The 17,223-nt window shown below is 40.4% G+C and overlaps 1 protein-coding gene and 1 long non-coding RNA gene across 2 annotated transcripts; both read right to left on the bottom strand.

The window, feature by feature from the left end:
* Positions 1-1,426: 1,426 nt before the first annotated feature.
* Positions 1,427-16,044, bottom strand: LOC119795117 (trans-1,2-dihydrobenzene-1,2-diol dehydrogenase-like). Its single transcript, XM_038302939.1, has 7 exons — positions 15,917-16,044; positions 7,976-8,087; positions 7,634-7,797; positions 7,278-7,530; positions 3,277-3,401; positions 3,004-3,154; positions 1,427-1,829 (listed from the first exon to the last, which is right to left on the bottom strand). The coding sequence occupies exons 1-7, from the start codon at positions 16,004-16,006 to the stop codon at positions 1,720-1,722; spliced, it is 1,005 nt and encodes a 334-aa protein (XP_038158867.1). The 5' UTR covers positions 16,007-16,044; the 3' UTR covers positions 1,427-1,719.
* LOC119795118 lies at positions 12,514-13,310 on the bottom strand. Its single transcript, XR_005282287.1, has 3 exons — positions 13,250-13,310; positions 12,666-12,847; positions 12,514-12,560 (listed from the first exon to the last, which is right to left on the bottom strand). It is a non-coding gene; the product is annotated as an uncharacterized LOC119795118 (long non-coding RNA).
* Positions 16,045-17,223: the final 1,179 nt, after the last annotated feature.

Here is a 17,223-nt window from a genome sequence, read left to right as displayed (position 1 = left end):
ATTCCTCAGGGAGTTTGGTCCATATTGACATGATGGCATCACACAGTTGCCGCAGATTTGTCGGCTGCACATCCATGATGCGAATCTCCCGTTCCACCACATCCCAAAGATGCTCTATTGGATTGAGATCTGGTGACTGTGGAGGCCATTTGAGTACAGTGAACTCATTGTCATGTTCAAGAAACCAGTCTGAGATGATTCCAGCTTTATGACATGGTGCATTATCCTGCTGAAAGTAGCCATCAAGTTGGGTACATTGTGGTCATAAAGGGATGGACATGGTCAGCAACAATACTCAGGTAGGCTGTGGCGTTGCAACGATGCTCAATTGGTACCAAGGGGCCCAAAGAGTGCCAAGAAAATATTCCCCACACCATGACACCACCACCACTAGCCTGAACCGTTGATACAAGGCAGGATGGATCCATGCTTTCATGTTGCAGACGCCAAATTCTGACCCTACCATCCGAATGTCGCAGCAGAAATCAAGACTCATCAGACCAGGCAACATTTTTCCAATCTTCTATTGTCCAATTTCGATGAGCTTGTGCAAATTGTAGCCTCAGTTTCCTGTTCTTAGCTGAAAGGAGTGGCACCCGATGTGGTCTTCTGTTGCTGTAGCCCATCTGCCTCAAAGTTCGACGTACTGTGCGTTCAGAGATGCTCTTCTGCCCACCTTGGTTGTAACGGGTGGTTATTTGAGTCACTGTTGCCCTTCTATCAGCTCGAACCAGTCTGGCCATTCTCCTCTGACCTCTGGCATCAACAAGGCATTTCCGCCCACAGAACTGCCGCTCACTGGATGTTTTTTTCTTTTTCGGACCATTCTCTGTAAACCCTAGAGATGGTTGTGCGTGAAAATCCCAGTAGATCAGCAGTTTCTGAAATACTCAGACCAGCCCTTCTGGTACAGGCAAACATGCCACGTTCAAAGTCACTCAAATCACCTTTCTTCCCCATACTGATGCTCGGTTTGAACTGCAGGAGATTGTCTTGACCATGTCTACATGCCTAAATGCACTGAGTTGCGCCATGTGATTGGCTGCTTAGAAATTAAGTGTTAACGAGCAGTTGGACAAGTGTACCTAATAAAGTGGCCGGTGAGTGTAGTTAAAAGAAGAAGAAAAAAAAGAACCAATTAAAAGCAAGAGGTGTTGAAAACTCTTTTCTAAATAAAAATGAATAAAATATCCTGTTTCTCATGTCATTGTCCAAGCTGCGTAAGCATATCCAGTGACCTCTTACAAAGTTCAACCAGCACTTTCACTTCACTATTTAAGCTCCTGTCCTTTTATTCACTTAAGCTTGGTTTATGCTTGACGCGCCCCGAGGTCAAACACAGCCGGCCATATCAGATGGAACTTTTATCAGAACATGAACACAAAGAATATGCTCCAAAAATGTTAAAAATTTTATTACAAATGCGATAAAAGATCAATTAATAGTCATTAATCATTAATGAAATTACATTCCAAGGTTTCTAAAGGGAAACAAATATATCTACGCATCATATTATATTGCTGACTGATTATGGACTCGGCCAGTAGGTGGTTTTACGTGCAAATGAAGCTCCAGGAAATGAACTATTTGCTGAAGCAAAATGCTCAAGGTGTTCAATGCCTCACAAGGCCTCGTCTCACCATTAGTGAATCAACAAGAATAAGCTAATCTTCATTGTAAACTGGATCTCTTTAATCACAGCCTGACCAAGTTAAACATTTAATGGCAGTCCTGGCTGTATACCACCCCGACCTGCCGGCGAATCTCATCCTCCAGTTCAGCCAGCAGCAGAGAGTCAGCGTGAGACATGACTGAACTCTCCTTCAGGCCTGCAAGTAGAGACATGCTGATGAGTCACCTTGAACAACCACGGTTCACTTCAATAAAACAGCCGACTTTTAAGCCCCACTTTACAAGGGGTTAATTGTTCACTAGTTATAGTGACTTGACTTTTTTTCTTTTTTATTTCATTCCAACCTGTAATCTAAATTTTAAACTTACTTCATGCAATAGATCTGCATGAGAAATTTATGCAGAGGTTTGGGGATCTCATTGATTTAATCATTTAAAGTTTCTGTTAATGAAGATTTTTTGGGAAAATCTAGGAATCTAACAAATCTCAGTTTAAAAAGTCCTAATCAATATAACCTTTATAGTAATTCTCACCAAAAAAAGAGCTTCTCTTGTTCACTGCTGTCTTAAATCAGTGAGCCTTTATAATGTGACCTGCCCAGGCTTAGTTCTCCATCAGAAAAACTATTTTGGATATACCTGATCAGTGTGTGCCTTCATAATACAACACCATTACCCATTAATACTTGCAAATTATATGGAGTGCAGCCTGGTATAATATAAACTGATCATTATTGCAGTATGATTGCACAAAATATGAATATCAACAATAGCCTTCGTTTTAAAATTGTTAGATATGCAAATGCGTTCAGGCTATTCATGCCTCCATATTTGCAGAGACATTGTTTTAGTTTAAAACAGCATAAAACTGTCTTAGAAGATAAAGCTTTAAGGTGAAAAAGTCATTCAAAAACTACAACCACATTGTTTCTGTTTCCAAACAGCAGACTTTGTCCAAAAGCAGTTTTTTTCTCAATAAAATCATGAAATTTGAACTGAAATTACTTTTTTTTCCTTTTCCAGTAGCTGCATAGACTTCTCACTATCTACAACAAATCAGTATCAGTTTAATTGTTTAATCACAATGTTATTATAATGTCAGTCTAAATCAGTCTACAGTCTAAATCATTTTACAAATTTTACAGAAATTAGAAAAATCTGTACAATTAGGTACTGATTTATTAGTAGCTAATAAAAAATATTTTATAAATTAAAAATGGTGATTTTTATAAAGCAAAGCAGCCGTTGTAAATGCTTGTTGTTGTTAGACTTCTTCTTATAGAGGGTCTAACTGGGGCAAGCGGGAATTCTGGAGGTTCTGAAGTTAATGATGTTGAACCTAGAGACTTGAAAATGCTGACGTCTCATCACCTTTGAGCAGACACTGGCGGACTTCCTCTGCTTCATAACGCATCCCTGTGCTGTTGATAAAGTTGAGAGGCAAGTAGGGCTCAGGCAGAGGGTACTGGCTCTCCTTCCCTTTAACAATCAGGGATGTCGGGCACCACATAGGACAGGGGATCTGAAGCATGCGCAACAAACTCATTTCAAAACAAGGTCTGAATTCATTTGTGAAGTCTTCTAAATAAAACATGTGACTTATGCAAAGTTTTAAACTGATGACATCCCATTCCGATGACCTACCTGGATTGTGCCCTTTGTTCCAGCAATAATAGCATCATTGGGCAGCTCCACACCAGCAGAGCAAGAAAACATAGCCATTCTGTTACGAGAAAACTTCAAAACGACAGCTACGGTCTCATCCACTTCTACAGGGGAACAAAATGACATATTAGATATCTAGTGACAGTTGGTTTAATTCAGCTTTAAAAAACAAAACTTTTTAAACTTTACTGTATATAGTGAAAGGCGATAGATAGATAGATAGATAGATAGATAGATAGATAGATAGATAGATAGATAGATAGATAGATAGATAGATAGATAGATAGATAGATAGATAGATAGATAGATAGATAGATAGATAGATAGATAGATAGATAGATAGATAGATAGATAGATAGATAGATAGATAGATAGATAGATAGATAGATAGATATAGATTTCTGCTTTTCCAGAAAAATGGTAACGAAATGCATCATAGAGCATAATGCTCTTATCACATTATCTACATAGTAGATCTGAAAGCATGCATACATTGTTCTCTGAGACACATATACAGTATTTCTATTAAAACAATCCACGTAATGGGTGACACAGGAATTTCTTACTCAAACAGGAAGTAATTCTTAAATCAGGAAACAAACTGCCAATTCCATGGCATATTTTAACAATATTTATTTGAAAAAAGTGCATTATGAAACTATTCAAATTTATCCCGATTTCTCATTTTTTGTCCTTTTGTAATGTTTGGTTGAGGAGCATGGAAAATGAATGTTTTTTCAAAGTATAATGGGATGTTTGGAACAAATGCAACAGAATTCTGCAGATGCTTTTGTTCACATGACGCTTCAAGGAGAACTGAAGTTAGGGTTGCATGAATGCCAAGTCTTGAGAATCTCTATATGCAAGAACTATATGTGGGTTATAAGAATAGAATGTATATTTATTTGTGGAAGAATATATGTAAAGGAGAATGCCCATGTGAGAGATTAAATGTACAACGGGTGAAATAATTACTGAACATAGCACCATTTTTCTCAGTAAATATATTTCTGGAAGTACTATACATATGACACTTACACCAGATGTAACGATCCATGCAATTTACTGATACAAATAAATCAAACCATAGATGTCCAGAAATGAAGTTATGTGTTATAATGTGAAATGGCACAGGGAAGAAGTACTGAACACACTTATTGAAATTTTGTAAATTCTTTGTACAAATGGCTTTGTTGGTAATAACTGCTTTCATCCACCTCCTGTATGGAGAAATTAACTGCATGCATTGTTCAGGTGTGAGTTTGGCCCATTCTTCCACATGGTCTTAAAATCTTAAAAGTTCCATTGTCATCTTCTATGAACTCTGATTGTTATTTCCTTCCATAGATTTTCTAATGGATTCAGGTCAGGTGATTGGCTGGGCCATTCTATCAGCTTTATTTTCTTTCTTTGAAACAAATTAAATTTCCTTGGTTGTGTGTTTGGGGTCATTGTCTAGCTGAAACGTCCCCCCACATTTCATCTTCATCATCCTAATCGATGGTAGCAGATTTTTATCAAGAATGTCTCTGTATTTTTTTCTCATTCATCCTTCATTTATTAGAAGTTTGCCAGTACCATATGCTGAAAAACAGCCCCACACCATGATGTTCCCACCTCCAAACTTCCTGTTGGTATGGTGTTTCTTGGGGTGATGTGCAGTTCCATTTGACCTCCAAACATGATGGGTATTATGGCATCTAACGAGTTCCATTTTGGTCTCATCTGACCAGCTATTTTCTCCAAGTATTTCACAGGCTTGTCTAAAAGTTGTGCAGCAAACTTTAAACAAGCTTCACCATGCCTTTTCTTCAGCAATGTAGTCTTGTGTGGTGAGTGTGCATACAGGCCATGGCGGTTGAGTGCATTACTTATTGTTTTCTATGAAAATATTGTGCTGGCTAATTCCAGGTCTTTCTGAAGCTCTCAACAAGTGGTCTTTGGTTCTTGGACAAATCTTCTGATAATTCTTTTCACTGCTCTTTCAGAAATCTGGCGAGGAGCACCTGGTCGTAGTCAGTTTATGGTGGCATGATGTTCTTTCCATTTCCAGATTATGATCCCAGCAGTGCTCACTGGAACATTCAGAAGTTAAAGGAATAGTACACCCAAAACTTAATTAGCCTTCATTTTCTACTCACCCCCATGCTGAACAACACTCTGGAGTACTTTTTTGATATCTCAAATGCATCTGGAGATCTGGGAGGCTTCTTGCTGTCTGCTGACATTCAAATAATGGAGGTCTATGGTGCCCGAGGCAGAAAGGTCCATAAAAGTCCACAAAAAACGTGTCAATATTCCTCCATACTGCTCGTCCAATGTATTCTAAGTGTCCTGAGTGGGTAGCATCCAGAATTTACTCGAAACGAAGTCATTTAGAATGTTTTTAGAGCATAAACAGTAGTGTATAGGATTTCCTGAAAGCGCGCACATGTGCGTTCACGACGCTACGGAAGCCGGCAGACCAAACCAGCGCATTCAGCTCGGCAAAGAACTCATGCTCTTCCTCAACACTGAAGTCCTCAGACATTTTTCTTTCGTTTTTTCTTTCTTTGCACAGGTAAACAGCACATTTCTTCTTCTACGCTTGCATTATCAGCAGAGCAGACGCTGAATGCGCACTTTTGTCTGGTTTGGTCTGCCGCGGTTTCCGTAGACTCGTGAATGCGCTTTTAGGAAATACTATACACTACTGTTTATGCTCTAAAAACATTCTAAATGACTTTGTTTCGAGTAAATTCTGGATGCTACCCACTCAGGACACTTGGAATACATTGGACGAGCAGTATGGAGGAATATTGACACGTTTTTTGTGGACTTTTATGGACCTTTCTGTCTCGGTCACCATAGACCTGCATTATTTGAATGTCAGCAGACAGCAAGAAGCCTCCCAGATCTCCAGAGGCATTTGAGATATCAAAAAAGTACTCCAGAGTGTTGTTCAGCATGGGGGTGAGTAGAAAATGAAGGCTAATCATGTTTTGGGTGTACTATTCCTTTAAGAAATCCTTCTGTAAAAAATGCAATTATTATCTGCAACAATAAGGAGTCGAAGGTCTTGAGAAAACTAATTTCATTTCATTTTCCCATCCTGAGATGGGAAACCAGAGACACCATTTTATAGGCCCTCATTTGGGACTGAACCAGGTGGTATTAATTTGCACTGACAAGGGGCAGGATTGCTTTCTAATTACCGGGACATTACGGCTGCTGTCTTGGCTTTCCATGCCTTTTTGTACCTTCCTTTCTTCACCTATTCAATACTTTTCCCTGTGTAATTCCAAATTATTACACAACATAATTTCTGGATGGTTTGATTTCTTTGGATTGCATGGTTTGTTATCGGCAATTGGTAAAAGCGTCAAAAAGTGTCAAAAGCACCTCTTAAAATATATATACTAGGAAAATTGGTGCCATGTTCAATAATAATTTTAACCACTGTGAGTATCCAAGAGTTCAAATATATGTATGTGAGAGTGGCAGTGTTATTTATGCCTTGTACGGCCCCTCATAAAGGGGGAAATACACCAGACGCGTGCACAGCACGTGGTGCAAGCGGCACAGCTTACATCCGTGTTTATGAAAACAAATTTTACACTAGATTTTGCAAAGTAGGATCAGCAGAAACGGGTTTCTGGGCAGGGGGGAACGTATGCTGAATGGGTAAGCAATGCTATCAGTGATATACGGGGAAGTTATACGGTGAACAGATCTCAAAGAAATACGTGACAGAACAAGGATGCTTATTTTCCAGATTTTTCCTTGCCTAACAGGAGTGTATAAGCTCGGAAATTAGAACCTCTATCTAAATCAAGCGAAGCGTATTATGCGACACCTGTAAATAACCTTTCAAAACTAAATGTCACACACATAACCTATGAGTAGCGCATACTGCTTTGCTGCGCTCACGCACTGCAGCGCATCTGGTGTATTTTCTCCTTCAAAAGTTATAAGATAAATCCATCCTGTAAACTTGTTACCCGTCTCTAGGCAGACTCCGCTGGCTTGGACAGCCTCTGGTTTCTCTCCATTGAACACCATAGTTATGAACTGCAGGCAGTAGATACCGAGATCTAGTAACGCTCCTCCACCCAGGTCCTTCTGCACAGCTCTGGGAACATGCAACAGCGGCACGCCAAAATCTGCACGGACCATCTTAACCTCCCCCATCTCCCCTTGAGCCAGAAGCTTTCTGATCTCCACAGACGCTGGGAAGAAGCGGGTCCACACAGCCTGCAGACAGAAGGCTTTTTGAACTATTTACCTTTTGACGATTTTCTCGTAAAATCTACAAAGCCAAATTATTTTCACTCTTCCTTTAGAGCAACATATTTACCTCCATTAGGAAAACGTTATTCTTTTTGGCTGAAGCCAGGATCTCTTTCACTTCCTTGGTGTTCATGGCCAGTGGCTTCTCACACAGAATATTCTTTTTCGCATTAGTGAAGAGCAGACAGGTCTTCAGATGGTAGGGATGGATAACTCCAACATACACCACATCTGCAAACAGGAGGATTCAATTCAGACAAAACCCATCAGTCTGTTTAAAAGAATAAAACCTCCATATACATGATGAGGATGTGAAAATATGGGTAAAAAAACACACACACACACACTATTTGCATACATTATAACTCATTATTTGGTATAGAGCAGACATTGACCAGGAAGAACCTACCTATGTTGGGATCTCTGGCCAGCTCTTCATAGCTGCCATAAGCCTGCGGGATGCTGTGTTTCTTGGCAAATTCCTGAGCATCCTCTAACTTACGGGCTGCAACAGCCACAACCTGTAAATAAAAACACAGTACTGAAGACCTCTGGACTTATTTCATTATTAAAACCAATTTAATTCAATTCAATTCAGTTTATTTATATAGCGCCAAATTCACAACACATGTCATCTCAAGGCACTTTACAGTTCAACCAGATCATACAGTCAAATTGATACAAAGTTTTCTATCTAAGGAAAACCAGTTGATTGCATTGACTCATTGACTCAAATACAATCCCCCACACTAAGCATGCTTGTAGCGACAGTGGAGAGGAAAAACTCCCTTTTAACAGGAAGAAACCTCCAGCAGAACCAGGCTCAGTGTGAGCGGCCATCTGTCGAGGCCGACTGGGGTTCAAGGAGACAGAAGCAGAGACACAAAAAGCAGCTGTAAAAGGCGGCCCCGTCCAGGAAACACACAGCCAGGCAGACGAGCTCCAAGGCAGCTCCCATGCCAGAGGACGAAGAGAGCACATCCACTCAGTCACGGTCAGAGAAACAGGACCACACTGGAAAACAGGCCGATCTCCAACATCTATTAACAAGGGTGTTGATAGAAGCAGCACAGCTGATGTTTTTTTCCAGGATGACGTCACAGCCAAACAGGAACAGACGAGGCAAAGCTACTCTGAGGAAAAGCAGAGAGAGCAGAAGGTTAGAGATTGAACTAACAGATTCTGCAGAATAGGAGAACAGAGAGAGAATGAAGCAGAATGATGAAATGGGGGTCCCTATGTCCTCCAAAAGTCTAAGCCTATAGCAGCATAACTATAGAGATAGCTCAGGATAACCTGAGCCACCCTAACTATAAGCTTTATCAAAAATGAAAGTTTTAAGCCTAGCCTTAAAAGTAGACAGGGTGTCTGCCTCACGGACTAAAACTGGTAGTTGGTTCCACAGGAGAGGAGCCTGATAACTAAAAGATCTGCCTCCCATTCTACTTTTAGAAATTCTAGGAACCACTAGTAAACCTGCAGATTGAGAGCGAAGTGCTCTGTTAGGAACATAAGGAACAATCAGATCTCTGATATAAGATGGAGCTTGGCCATTTAAGGCTTTATATGTGAGAAGGAGGATTTTAAATTCTATTCTGGATTTAACAGGAAGCCAATGAAGAGAAGCCAGGATAGGAGAGATATGATCTCTCTTTTTCATTTTCATTAGAACTCTGGCTGCAGCATTTTGGATCAGCTGAAGGCTTTTAACTACAGTTTGTGTACTTCCTGATAGTAAAGAATTACAATAGTCCAGCCTTGAAGTAACAAATGCATGGACTAGTTTCTCAGCATCACCCCTGGACAGGATATTTCTAATTTTTGCAATGTTCCTCAGATGAAAGAAGGAAATTCTAGAAACCTCTTTGATATGGGATTTAAATGACAGGTCCTGATCAAAAATAACACCAAGATTTTTTACTTTATTATCTGAAATCAGTTTAATCCCGTCCAAATGAAGTGACTGGCTAATCAGTTTCTTTTTCAGAGACTCTGGTCCAAAGACTATAACTTCTGTTTTGTCTGCATTCAGAAGCAGAAAATTAAGAGTCATCCAGGTTTTTATGTCTTCAAGACATGCCTGTAATCTATGTAATGGGTGAGCTTCATCTGGATTTATAGACAGATATAGCTGGGTATCATCAGCGTAACAGTGGAAATTAATCCCATGCTGTCTAATAATTCTACCAATTGGGAGCATGTATAAAGTAAAGAGAATTGGTCCTAGCACTGATCCCTGTGGTACTCCACAGGTAACCTTTGAGCGTGTTGAAGATCTATCATTAACATGAACAAACTGAATTCGATCAGATAGATAAGATTTAAACCAGTCTAGTGCTGTTCCTTTAATTCCAACAAAATATTCAAGTCTTTCTAAAAGAATATTATGGTCAACTGTATCAAATGCAGCACTAAGATCCAACAGGACGAGCACAGATACAAGTCCATTATCTGAGGCCATGAGAATATCATTAGTGACTTTCACCAGAGCTGTTTCAGTGCTATGATGAGCTCTAAAGCCAGACTGAAACTCTTCAAAAAGTTCATTATGGTGGAAGTGATCGCAAACTTGTTTGGCAACTACTTTCTCAAGAATTTTGGATAAGAAAGGAAGATTGGATATAGGTCTATAATTGACCAAGTCATCTGGGTCAAGAGACGGTTTCTTAAGCAGAGGTTTAATTACAGCAATCTTAAAAGCTTTAGGTACATATCCCTGTAACAGAGATAGATTAATCACATCTAAAATGGAGGAGGAGATCAAAGGGAATACCTCCTTAAATAACCTGGTTGGAACTGGATCTAACATACAAGTTGAAGGCTTAGATGAAGACAATAATTTTGCTAATTCAGAGAGTTCAACTGGATCAAAGCAGTCTAAACCCGGTTCAGATTCCATGACTACCTCAGGTACAATCGCGGATAGAGGAATGCTTATGATCTTATTTTTAATAAGATCAATCTTATTTATAAAGAATCCCATAAAATCATTGCTGCTAAGAGCAGGTGGAATGGACGGTTCAACAGAGCTATGGCTCTGGGTGAGTTTGGCAACTGTATTAAAAAGAAATCTAGGATTATTCTTATTCTCCTCTATTAATGAGGAGAAGTATGCTGCTCTTGCTTTACAAAGGGTCCTCTTATACAGCAGTAAACCATTTTTCCAGACTAGGAAGGACTCTCGCAGGCCTGTGGAGCGATATTTTCTCTCCAGTTTCCTAGCATTTTGCTTCAAAGTACGCAGCTCTGCATTAAACCAAGGAGCAAGCTTTCTATTTTTAACGGTTTTCATTTTCAAAGGAGCTGCGTTGTCTAAGGCAATACGCAGAGAACTAGCAACCCCCTCAACAAAATCATCAACCTGTGAAGGGGAATAAGCTAAGCTTTTGCACTCTGCAGCACTGCTCAGTGACACAGAGCAGAGAGAAAGTGAAGCAGATTCTTTAAAATTTATAACTGCACTATCTGATAAAGATCTACTAAAATTGAACCTTCTTTTGGGGGAGGAGAACTCTGTTAAAGTAATCCTGAAGGTTATTAGAAAGTGGTCAGAGAGGACAGGGTTGTGAGGAAATACTGTTATTTCTTCACATTCTATGCCGTATGTCAGCACAAGATCCAAAGTATGAAGATGAGAATGCGTGGGACCACTCACACTCTGAACAAAGCCAATAGTGTCTAAGATAGCATTAAAGGCTGCTCTTAAGCTATCGCCTTCAATGTCAGCATGGATGTTAAAATCTCCCACTATGATGACCCTGTCAGTATTTAATACCAAATCAGAAAGGAACTCTGAAAACTCATCTAAAAATTCAGAGTAAGGACCTGGTGGACGATACAAAGTTACAAAAAGAAGAGGTTTTCTTGCCTTGAAATTTGGATCAGGGAAATTAAGGGTTAAATGTTCAAAAGAGTTGTAGGAATTAATTGTTTTGGGAGTAATCAGTAAGTCAGACTCGAAGATTGTTGCTACTCCTCCTCCTCGCCCAGAACTTCTGGGGATGTGAAAATTTAAATAGCTTGAAGGAGTTGCCTCATTTATGCTCACATAATCCTCTTGCTGCAGCCAGGTTTCTGTAAGGCAAAACAAGTCAATGTGATTATCACAAATCAAGTCATTAACTAGTAGACTTTTAGAGGAAAGCGATCTTATGTTAAACTACGGAGCCCCCTAGGGGACATGGGGAATTTTTTTTCTTTTGCGTTCCCTCGCAATACTTTTGCGTTACCTCGCAATACTTTTGCGTTACCTCGCAATACTTTTGCGTTCCCTCGCAAAACCTTTTGCGTTACCTCGCAATAGGGCTTGGTCGTCGTGACCATGTTGACGGCGCACTTTACGGCTTCCTTAGACTATTGCCTGTGTTCTCCCTCTCAGCCGTGTTTTATTTCGTTTAATTTCACCGTAACTTGATTTCAACCATGGTAAACCGTTGCTGTATTGTGGGCTGTAACAGCGCATCACATGATCGCCGAGGGAAAAACCTACAAAATGGGATAACTTTCCACCGCTGTCCTGCCTGGAGGCGCAAACACGGAGACCAAGTTTCACAGATAACATAGAGTCGTCGGCTAGCTTGGATCGCGGCTGTAAGACGAGAGAACAGAACTTTCCACAGTATCCTGATGTCAATGCGAGTGTGTTCCCTGCATTTTCATTCTGGTAAGTTAAAGATGCACGGTTTTATTTTATAGCCTACAGTGTTTCCTTCCTTCATCCGTGGCACCACATGCAAGCATGAACGCGCGCCCAGAGACTGTTGATATAGCATTTTCATCCTCGTTGGTTGATATAGCATTTTATCCTCTTTGGTAGAACACACTGCCAGTTCCTACAAGGACAGGGACATCCCTCTCCATTTTCAAAAAAAACCCTGAGGTTGACAGCTGTCATAGCACCACTTATAAATTTTGTTCTCCTCCAGCAGCCGGTTGATTTCAGCACGCCGGCGGTGTCTGCTCAGCTCCATCCTCAGCTGGTGCTGGTGTCTCCACTATGGATAAAATAAGGACATCTTTTAGCTAAATGTGCATCATGCAGCTGAAAAAGCCACAAAAGCAACATACGGTGTTGAATCTTCTGGCTCTGTAAGGCTTACCGGGTGGAACAAGGTCATCAATAGCTGTCTCATCCTCGCAGGTGTACTGTCAGTCCTTTGCCGTTTTCTCTTTTCCTGTCTCTCATAGCGTGCAGTCTGTGTGGCCTTTATCTCAGTGTGGCCCAAGTGTAGTGATGGTGCCCAATCCGGATGCGAGGTGTACATTTCATTTGCTGGTTTTCCTGGTGACACAATTTAAAATTATTATCCACAGCAGCAGTGTTGAACACATATAGAACCATAATGTTATCAATGATCCTCAATATACACATTATTAAATTGTATTATATGATTACATTACATTACAAGACGGCTGGTAAGCGCTAGGATCAGCAAAATTTATAAGTGGTGCTATGACAGCTGTCAACCTCAGGGTTTTTTTTGAAAATGGAGAGGGATGTCCCTGTCCTTGTAGGAACTGGCAGTGTGTTCTACCAAAGAGGATAAAATGCTATATCAACCAACGAGGATGAAAATGCTATATCAACAGTCTCTGGGCGCGCGTTCATGCTTGCATGTGGTGCCACGGATGAAGGAAGGAAACACTGTAGGCTATAAAATAAAACCGTGCATCTTTAACTTACCAGAATGAAAATGCAGGGAACACACTCGCATTGACATCAGGATACTGTGGAAAGTTCTGTTCTCTCGTCTTACAGCCGCGATCCAAGCTAGCCGACGACTCTTTGTTATCTGTGAAACTTGGTCTCCGTGTTTGCGCCTCCAGGCAGGACAGCGGTGGAAAGTTATCCCATTTTGTAGGTTTTTCCCTCGGCGATCATGTGATGCGCTGTTACAGCCCACAATACAGCAACGGTTTACCATGGTTGAAATCAAGTTACGGTGAAATTAAACGAAATAAAACACGGCTGAGAGGGAGAACACAGGCAATAGTCTAAGGAAGCCGTAAAGTGCGCCGTCAACATGGTCACGACGACCAAGCCCTATTGCGAGGTAACGCAAAAGATTTTGCGAGGGAACGCAAAAGTATTGCGAGGTAACGCAAAAGTATTGCGAGGTAACGCAAAAGTATTGCGAGGGAACGCAAAAGAAAAAAAATTCCCCATGTCCCCTAGGGGGCTCCGTAGTTTAACATAAGATCGCTTTCCTCTAAAAGTCTACTAGTTAATGACTTGATTTGTGATAATCACATTGACTTGTTTTGCCTTACAGAAACCTGGCTGCAGCAAGAGGATTATGTGAGCATAAATGAGGCAACTCCTTCAAGCTATTTAAATTTTCACATCCCCAGAAGTTCTGGGCGAGGAGGAGGAGTAGCAACAATCTTCGAGTCTGACTTACTGATTACTCCCAAAACAATTAATTCCTACAACTCTTTTGAACATTTAACCCTTAATTTCCCTGATCCAAATTTCAAGGCAAGAAAACCTCTTCTTTTTGTAACTTTGTATCGTCCACCAGGTCCTTACTCTGAATTTTTAGATGAGTTTTCAGAGTTCCTTTCTGATTTGGTATTAAATACTGACAGGGTCATCATAGTGGGAGATTTTAACATCCATGCTGACATTGAAGGCGATAGCTTAAGAGCAGCCTTTAATGCTATCTTAGACACTATTGGCTTTGTTCAGAGTGTGAGTGGTCCCACGCATTCTCATCTTCATACTTTGGATCTTGTGCTGACATACGGCATAGAATGTGAAGAAATAACAGTATTTCCTCACAACCCTGTCCTCTCTGACCACTTTCTAATAACCTTCAGGATTACTTTAACAGAGTTCTCCTCCCCCAAAAGAAGGTTCAATTTTAGTAGATCTTTATCAGATAGTGCAGTTATAAATTTTAAAGAATCTGCTTCACTTTCTCTCTGCTCTGTGTCACTGAGCAGTGCTGCAGAGTGCAAAAGCTTAGCTTATTCCCCTTCACAGGTTGATGATTTTGTTGAGGGGGTTGCTAGTTCTCTGCGTATTGCCTTAGACAACGCAGCTCCTTTGAAAATGAAAACTGTTAAAAATAGAAAGCTTGCTCCTTGGTTTAATGCAGAGCTGCGTACTTTGAAGCAAAATGCTAGGAAACTGGAGAGAAAATATCGCTCCACAGGCCTGCGAGAGTCCTTCCTAGTCTGGAAAAATGGTTTACTGCTGTATAAGAGGACGACCAAGCCCTATTGCGAGGTAACGCAAAAGGTTTTGCGAGGGAACGCAAAAGTTTTTGCGAGGGAACGCAAAAGTATTGCGAGGTAACGCAAAAGTATTGCGAGGGAACGCAAAAGTATTGCGAGGGAACGCAAAAGAAAAAAAATTCCCCATGTCCCCTAGGGGGCTCCGTATTAAACAGACCGCATTTAATTGTTTTAACTTTTTCCCCAATTGGAGTTATTTTGATTTTAATTAGATTATCATGATTTACTCCTTTGGGAATCTTTGCTAATTTATTAGATTTTGGTCGTGGGCAAGACACTGTCTGGATGGAGTAAAGAGTGGGTAACAGTAGAGAAGCTGCAGAGATGTGTGTTAAACTACAACTCTGTTTACATTTACAAAATTATACTTTAGAAAAAAATATTTCAAGGGCTGTAATACATCTTCTTATACTCCTTTCTGCATTAAAATGTATTCACTTTATAGGACTTAAGATGGGATTAAGCATAATAATGATGTGGAAGGAAAATACATTGAACACACATCTTAGAAAACTAAAAAAGAAACATTTGATTCAAGTAATTCAAGAGACTCCTTCACTTTCCAACTGTAAATCTTGAGGCTGATGTCTCTACCAGAACATCACTTTTTGTAATGTAACTCACTCAATTTGGATGGAGAATGTTTGTTCCTTTAATGATTTTCAAGTTTGGAAAAAAAAAAATCACTTTTGATCTTGACCAACAATTAAAATTTTCTGCAGCCTCTCAAAGATCTTCCCATCAACTCTAAGCACCATACTTATCCTTGCTGAAGATTTTCCCCTAATGATGCTGCCAACAAACCTTTAGCATGCTTTTTCCCCACATTAACTTCCTCCTAAATACCCCGCTGCAAACCTGAAATCAACTGCATTCCAGCCAATCATCAATGAAGATTTCTGCAATGCAACTAAATTAAAAGGAGAAAAATCGAGATGCTCCATATTTTACATGATTTACGGTAAAAGTGTTTGAGCTCACAGTAGTCGCCCTAAAACATGTCCACCACGGACTGCCCTGCAAATCTGCAAATTCAACTCCTGTGCATAAAGCGCACTAAAACCTTCCAGCAATGAACTTATGTGTGACTATTCGCTGCAGCTCAGTGTACCTGATGGTCTTCAGAAGGAAGAGTTTTCAGAGCAACAGTGAAGTCATGGCTGATCTTCCCCGCGCTGCAGATCCCCCACCTGGTTGCCATGTTGAACCAAATGTCCTCCCCCTGTCTGTCAGAAAAACTCAGCGCCTCTTTCAAGGCTGCAGTAGTAGCTGCTTCCTACCACTAGATGGCGAGAGAGCTTAACTTTTCATCTGGAAACTAACCTTAAAGGAATAGTACACCCAAAACATGATTAGCCTTCATTTTCTACTCACCCCCATGCTGAACAACACACTGGAGTACTTTTTTGATATCTCAAATGCATCTGGAGATCTGGGAGGCTTCTTGCTGTCTGCTGACATTCAAATAATGGAGGTCCATGGTGCCCGAGGCAGAAAGGTCCATAAAAGTCCACAAAAAACGTTTCAATATTCCTCCATACTGCTCGTCCAATGTATTCCAAGTGTCCTGAGTGGGTAGCGTCCAGAATTTACTCGAAACGAAGTCATTTAGAATGTTTTTAGAGCATAAACAGTAGTGTATAGGATTTCCTGAAAGCGCGTTCACGGCGCTACGGAAACCGCGGCAGACCAAACCAGATGAAAGTGCTTTCTTTGCACAGGTAAACAGCACATTTCTTCTTCTACGCTTGCATTATTGGCAGAGCAGACGCTGAATGCGCACTTTCATCTGGTTTGGTCTGCCGGCTTCCGTAGCGTCATGAACGCGCAGGTGCGCGCTTTCAGGAAATCCTATACACCACTGTTTATGCTCTAAAAACATTCTAAATGACTTCGTTTCGAGTAAATTCTGGACGCTACCCACTCAGGACACTTGGAATACATTGGACGAGCAGTATGGAGGAATATTGAAACGTTTTTTGTGGACTTTTATGGACCTTTCTGCCTCGGGCACCATGGACCTCCATTATTTGAATGTCAGCAGACAGCAAGAAGCCTCCCAGATCTCCAGATGCATTTGATATATCAAAAAAGTACTCCAGAGTGTTGTTTAGCATGGGGGTGAGTAGAAAATGAAGGCTAATCATGTTTTGGGTGTACTATTCCTTTAAGGCCAATTAAGGCAAGTTTATTTGAGCAGCAATTTTCATTGGCCATGCAATTTATATGCAAAAAGAAACATTAGAAAAAGATTGTTAAAGTTTTAAAGCGGACAGTAAAGATCTGTAAAAACAGGTCATATTATTGAAAAAAGGCAACAGAGCTCTAAACTAACGGGTTTTCAATTTTGATTTAAAATGACTTAGGGATCTGAGAATTTTTACAATAATCTGGAATTTTTTATAATTATTGTAATTA

Source organism: Cyprinodon tularosa, unplaced genomic scaffold, assembly GCF_016077235.1.
Source record: "Cyprinodon tularosa strain WSP-4 unplaced genomic scaffold, ASM1607723v1 ctg50, whole genome shotgun sequence".
Lineage (NCBI taxonomy): Eukaryota > Metazoa > Chordata > Actinopteri > Cyprinodontiformes > Cyprinodontidae > Cyprinodon > Cyprinodon tularosa.
Note: the sequence above shows the minus strand (reverse complement) of the source record. Positions and strands in the feature narration are given on the sequence as shown.